Source organism: Xyrauchen texanus, chromosome 1 (assembly GCF_025860055.1).
Source record: "Xyrauchen texanus isolate HMW12.3.18 chromosome 1, RBS_HiC_50CHRs, whole genome shotgun sequence".
Lineage (NCBI taxonomy): Eukaryota > Metazoa > Chordata > Actinopteri > Cypriniformes > Catostomidae > Xyrauchen > Xyrauchen texanus.
This window is the reverse complement of record NC_068276.1, coordinates 23,645,292-23,651,920: the sequence shown is the minus strand read 5'-3', so window position 1 is coordinate 23,651,920 and position 6,629 is coordinate 23,645,292. Positions and strand designations below refer to the sequence as shown.

Sequence of the window (6,629 nt, the reverse complement as noted above, 5' to 3'; positions counted from 1 at the left end):
GTTATTTCTTGTTTTAAACCTCACTTACTGTATCTAGTCTGGCAAAAGTACACATTACAACCTGACAATTAAATGTGAGTTTTGTTAAATTAATAAGCTTTCATTAAGCTTTAATGACTGAGGTGCCATTAAGACCATTCAAAACTGGCAGTGTCTGCTCCCTTAGACTAAACTTATGACTTAACTGTCCAACAGACAGTCTGGTAAAAAGGAAACAAAAAGACAACAGAGACAGGATAAAAAAAAAAAGTATTTTCTTTTTTTTGTGTGAAAGAGGGGTTGAGGGGGACTGAAAAGGCAGACAAGGATGACTTCATAACTTCCGTTAGTGAATACATGGGTGCCAAAAGGGGCGGTATCAAGACCTTTAAATAGCAGCAGAGAGACTCAACGCTGCTCTTTATTTGCACAGCATAGGAAGAACACACAACGGCAAGATAAATCTTTTCTAGAAGCTCTTCTAAAGGATAACATCTTTCAGGTAAACATGTATGCCTTATGATAGTTGATGAAGAATGACTAAACCATTAAAAGTTTTGATAACGTTTTTGGAAGGTTTTGTTCCTCTTAATAGAATACATATAATCCAGATGGGTCAAGCACACATTTTGATCTGAACAGTATGGGCAAAACTGTATTTGTAACTGGATTTCTCACTGTTTTTGAAATGTAATGTCATTTTTAGTTATCATTCATTGTTGACCTGAGTAACATTGACAGCACAATTCTAGCCTTCAGTTTGGGAGAACAGTTTAATTTGATCATGTCAAAAACTATGTTATGTGTACTAGTAACCTGCAGATAAACATGTGAGGCCCTCATAAAGAAGATCGATAAACAAAGACCACATAATACTGCGTTTGAACAGTGGGTGTTGTGTCTAGGCAGCGTCTAGCACATGGGGGAGGAAACACACCCCCAAGTGAAAGTGAATATATGACACAGGTTTTTTTTTTTGGGTGGACTTTGAAGCCTTGCAGTGATGTAACCAGGGACATGCTGTTGTTGCATTTAAGACCTGCAGTATATAAAGTCATCTTTACACAACAATGCACTACACTCTTTACATTTCAATACAATTAGTGAGCAAGCTGAAATGCAGAAATGATCCTAAAATAATATCCTTCACTGCCTTCACTTGCCATTTCTCATATAGATTAACACAGCTGTCATCTCTTCTCTATTCCTCACTAGTCAGAATGCTGTACCTGATTATGTTGGTCATCTCTGCCCTTTGTGGGACAAGCTTGTGCAACCTCATTCAGGAGCAACAGACAGATTTTGGGCTACGGGTCTTCTCTGAAGCCATCCAGTCTTCTCCGGACAGAAACCTGGCTCTTTCTCCCTTTGGCATCTCCTCGGTGCTTGGCTTGGCTCAACTAGGTGCCTATGGTAGCACCCTTCAAATGCTCACCTCCAAGATGGGCTACTCATTGCAAGGTATCTGGATAAGAACAAGGGTTGTACAAAATTCAGAATTTCAGAATTAACTCTTTCAATTCATGAGTAGGAATTTGAATTGAATTGGCCACACCCCACAGGAAGTTGAATTGGAATTGGAATGAGGAATTCCAAATTAGAATTCTAAGTAGAATTTGCCAAATTACAATAAAAAAACAAATTCAATAGTCACTGTCAAAACAGTTAAAACAGTCACTACTTGGATTTTCATTAGTCAAAGATGCATTTTATGACACATATTTACATTTATTATGTTTGACCAAGTATTCCTATTTATTCCATAGTAGGTATGATTACATTTTTAAACTTTTTAGACATAACACTTCTCTAAAAATAAAATAATAATAATAACAAAATTAACACAGCAATCAAAATATATTTAGCTTATTCAGTACAGCAATAGAAATAGCCCACATTTTTTGCAAGTAACTTAATGAAACTTGATTCAAAATTGGAATCTATTGATTGTTTAATATAATGAGCAAATTAGAGCATTCTGAGAAAAGAAGTGATCTTCCACCATTGTCCATAAAATATATAACATATAGTGAAATAAATGAAATACACATTTCCATAGGTAGGGTTGGGGAGTAACGAAATACTTGTGAAGGGATTACATATTTAAAATACAAAATATTAGTAACTGTACCGAATACAGTTAGATTCAAAAAGTAGTTTGATTACTGAAGAGATTAATTAACATTTTATTGTAATTTGTTTCATTTAATATTTAGTTCTTTCAGATGTAAAACATTTATACATATTAATGATGCGATCCGAAGTGCATTTGAACAGCAGTGAAACACTTTCTTATGATGTGTTACATTCATATGAGCAGACAGAGAAGTACGTTTGAAGTAAGTTTGGAGCAGAAGAACATTGTCAGCTTTACGCCAAGCTAAAATGCTATTTCTAGCTATGTTATACGCATTTTACCAGGCACGATCACATTTTTTTAGCAAAAAAATTCACGTTAGATCATAATTTCTTTTTTTCTAGTAAGACCTTTGATATTAGGGCATAAATCTTATTCTTGATAATCATTTTTGTATAAATAATCTGTAAAAATATAAAATAAATACTTAAAACAACACTGTATAAGATATTTAGGTTTTTCAGAGAATGTATTTTTAACATGTGTATTTTGTCTTACTGTACTGGAAGAGTTTTTATAGTCAAAACAAATGACAAAATCTACCAGTGCTGAAGAAGTAATCTTAAAATGTCAACCTGCCATGACTTTTGCATATTAGTTGTACATATCAAATATTACATATTTAAATTAAGTTAACTTTACAAATATTTCTTAAACTTTGTGAACTTAGTCCTATGACAATGTCTTCCTAATTTACATAAACATATTTTCATGGAAAGTTATGTGCTTGCTGTCTTAAACCAATAATATCACATTGAGACTTGAGGACTTTAAAGTACCAGACAATGAAGTGTCAAAATTAAAATGTACATGCCATAAAGTCTGTATACTCTGAAGCCATGATGTCATGCTTTAATTAAGTTTACTTTTGTTTACAGGCCTTAGTTTTTAATGTGCCTGCCTTGCATGCAAGCACCAAATGTTAAATGTCTCTTCATTTACTCATCAAAACACTTATGAGAGAAAGAAAACATAAAAATGCCATGCACAAACCTCGACCTTGGTACATAAAACCGGACAATGTTAACAATCAACAAACTGATCATTTTATTAGAGAAACAAACTCATTCTGACATCACAAAACAAGTTACCGACGTGACAACCCAATCAAGAACAAAAATGTGAGTAAAACCATGCAAATGACCATACAATGCAACCATATTATCCATGCCCAAGTGACTGCTGGGGCGAGATTGAATGGTACTGAACCACATAAACTTTTTTGTGTAGGCCAATTTAAACTTAAATAAATGCATTAATCTAACTTGTTGGTTTGACTTAAAAAGAATCTACAGGCTGTATATGTTGTAATTAAAAAGCTGCATTGAGATGCATTACTTACACCAAAAAAGTACAATAATCAAGTAAATCTTTCACTGTTTTTTCAGCATTATTTACCTGATCTAAGAATGTTTTACACTGCTTCTGGAAATACTCCATTTGTTATGCATGTAATAATATTATAACATGTTTCATGATATACCGAATAACCAAATGTATTATTAAAAAACAAACCTAAAAACAGTCTTATTAATTTCTTTGAATTTCATTCTATTTTAATTCTACTTCCTTAAATTCAAATGCGAATTGCAATTCTAAATCCTTTTTGCTACCTCAATGCAAATTCAGGCATTGAACTTGCATTGAACTGGCATTCCTCATTCAGTTCTGAATGGTGCAAAACCCTGATAAGAAAAACATATTTCATTCAAATAAACTGATTAGCTGTACTAGGACAAATTCGAAGAATCCTTATTCAAATGATATGATGTCAATTAAGCAAATCAGTTTGTCTTTTTATACAGTATATGCATTATTTATATATTTTTATTTCTAAAGTAAGGGAGAAAGAATGTATAAAGTTGTTTTTCTAAACTCTTTCTCTTTCATAGATCGAGGAATGCCAAAGCGACAGAGGCTTCTTCAGAGAGATCTGGCCAGTGAAGTGGGGGTAGAGGTGGCCAGTGGTGTCATAGTTGACAGGAAAATAGTCTTGGAAAAGGTCTTTAGGCACAGCCTGGCCAAAGCCTTCCAGAGCGTCCCAAAACAAGTAGACTTCAGCCAGCCTGAGAATGCCCGACAGGTGATCAACTCCTGGACATCTGATCACACTGATGGTAAGTGATTGTGTGCGTGCGTGTGTGTGTGTGTGTGTGTGTGTGCGCGCACCGCTGATTCAGATTAAAGTTGCTGTTATTTCGGGTTTTCCTGAAGCTTTGTTTCACTTCTCAGGAATGATTCCTAACTTTCTTCAATCTGGGGTGCTGAGTGAGCAGACACGATTAGTCCTTTTGAATGCTCTTCACTTCCATGGGGTCTGGAAGACGCCCTTTGATCCCAGACTGACTGTGGAACAGCTCTTCCACAGAGTCAATGGCAGTGCAGTGTCTGTTCCAATGATGAGAATTACTAAAAAATTTAACTATGGTGAGTGTCAAGGATTTATGTAAGGTAAATGGTAAATGGACTGATGTTTGGCAAAATGTTCTGCAAATGTTAATGTTTAGCACATGATTACAGTTAGCAATTTTCTGATGCTTTATGGTAGACTCATGCCCTTTTAAAAGGTTAATATCAGCTTTTGCCTCCATCCAGGTGACTTTGTGACTGGGGATGGTGTGGACTATGATGTAATTGAGGTGCCTTATGAAGGGGAATCATTAAGCATGCTTCTGGTGACTCCATTTGAGAGGGATGTGCCTCTGTTGGCTTTGAACAAAGAGCTGAGCAGCAGCAGGATTACTGAATGGAGAAAAGAGATGAGAAGGGTTAACAAACAACTGGCCATTCCAAGGTAATGGCAAATGGATTTTGAATAATTTCTATAAACTCTCTTTTAATTTATATTGTGTTAAAGATGTAAGACAGAGAAAGTCTAATGCATGTGCTTGTAATACTTACATATTCAGGTTCTCTATGGATTCAGAAATTGACCTGAAGTCCACACTAAGCAAAATGGGTCTTGGAGACATCTTTATCCAGAGCAAAGCAGATTTCTCTCGTATTACCAGTGAGTATTGGCAATTATCAGGTGTTTTTTAGTTTTAAGGAATAGGTATTAATTAATTCATTTATTCGGTTTTGATGAGTCGGATATAGATGTATCTCTGTCTTTTTTGTCCACTTAGCTGAGGAGCCTTTATGTGTATCCAAAGTCCTACACAGAGTCAAAATTGAGGTAAACGAAGAAGGAACCAAAGGCTCATCTGCCACAGGTACAGACAATAATGAATGAATGACAACCTACAAAAGACATTCCCTAGCATTAACAGTTATTATAATAAACTTAGTTATTATGTTTATTATAATAAACATAGTTTAAATAGAAATATTTTGTGATTTCACAGCGGCAGTCATCTATTCTCGAATGGCTGTAGAAGAGATCACACTGGATCGGCCATTCTATTTCCTCATTCAGCACAAGCCTACAGGTCAGTTGTGCTTTCAGCCACTTTGAAGGAACATTCTGGGTTCAATACAAGTTAAGCTCAATTGACTGCATTTGTGGCATAATGTTGATTACCACAAAAAAAAAAAATATATTTCTACTGCTCCCTTGTATATTTAAAAAGAAAAAATCACAGTTACAGTAAGACACTTACAAATAGATGTGAATGGGGCCAGTATGTAAACAAAATAAATACACATGGTTTCAAAACTATAGCCACATCATGATGTGAACATTATACATGTTAACTTGGTGTTAGTGTGATTTTAGTGTTAAGTTATATCCAATATTATAGCTTCGTTGTCATGACAAAGTAACACCAGTAAACCCTGTAATCTAGTAAATTATGTCACGCTGATAAATCCCTCATTCTACATGAATAATGTTTATGTCTATTTTGGCTATACTTTTTAAACAGTGTGTACTGGCCCCATTCACTGAATTGTAGGTTCCTTACTGTAACTTTTTTTTTTTTTGTAATAAGCGAGGAACCAGTTGAAATTATTTCTTTACAATTATTTTAATAATAATCAACAGCTCATCATTAATTCTCATTTTGTCATTTGACTCCCTTAATGTTAATATCCCTAACTTCACAGGTGCACTGTTATTCACGGGTCAAGTTAACCAGCCTCATGAATATTAACTAACCACGGATGTGCCTGAAGTAATCATATGAGCAGAAGGACCAAGAAAACTGCCACAGATTAGCAGACAACATACTACTGAAGACAAGAGATGCTTGGATTTCTATTCCTACTGTAAATTAAATGAAAACCCCTAATTACATGTATGTAATGTTTTACTGGTTTAAAGTTCAAAACGTCCATAATAACTTACAAACGAGGTTACACACACAGGCCAGTGCTGTTGTGGAGGGCACTTCTTGGCTCTAAAAAGAAAACATGGCTTGTTGAAGGTCAGCATATGTCTGAGGGTCTAAGAGTACAATTTAACAAACATCAATGTAAAGCCTCTGCAGAACAAAGATGAGGGTTTTACACGCACTTACAATTTGAAGAAATTATTATTATATATGTTTTGTTTATTTTATAGGGATAGAAT

The 6,629-nt window shown here is 34.8% G+C and overlaps 1 protein-coding gene across 2 annotated transcripts; it reads left to right on the top strand.

Annotated features, from left to right (window-relative positions):
* Positions 1–345: 345 nt before the first annotated feature.
* serpine1 (serpin peptidase inhibitor, clade E (nexin, plasminogen activator inhibitor type 1), member 1) lies at positions 346–6,629 on the top strand. 2 transcript variants are annotated; one of them, XM_052136315.1, is made up of 9 exons: positions 346–481; positions 1,195–1,440; positions 4,009–4,233; positions 4,349–4,543; positions 4,712–4,910; positions 5,026–5,126; positions 5,245–5,331; positions 5,464–5,547; positions 6,164–6,629. In XM_052136315.1, exons 2-9 carry the CDS (start codon positions 1,200–1,202, stop codon positions 6,208–6,210), a joined length of 1,179 nt encoding a protein of 392 aa, XP_051992275.1. In that variant the 5' UTR covers positions 346–481; positions 1,195–1,199; the 3' UTR covers positions 6,211–6,629. The 2 variants fall into 2 exon arrangements, with proteins under 2 accessions (XP_051992275.1, XP_051992269.1); XM_052136309.1 differs by having other exon boundaries at positions 395–481; positions 1,199–1,440.

Excerpts from the sequence above, each read along its gene's own strand:
- serpine1 (XM_052136315.1), top strand. The coding sequence starts at position 1,200 with ATGCTGTACCTGATTATGTTGGTCATCTCTGCCCTTTGTGGGACAAGC. Across the intron at positions 4,911-5,025 it reads AAACAACTGGCCATTCCAAG|GTTCTCTATGGATTCAGAAA; the intron begins GTAATGGCAAAT and ends TTACATATTCAG. Across the intron at positions 5,127-5,244 it reads AGATTTCTCTCGTATTACCA|CTGAGGAGCCTTTATGTGTA; the intron begins GTGAGTATTGGC and ends TTGTCCACTTAG.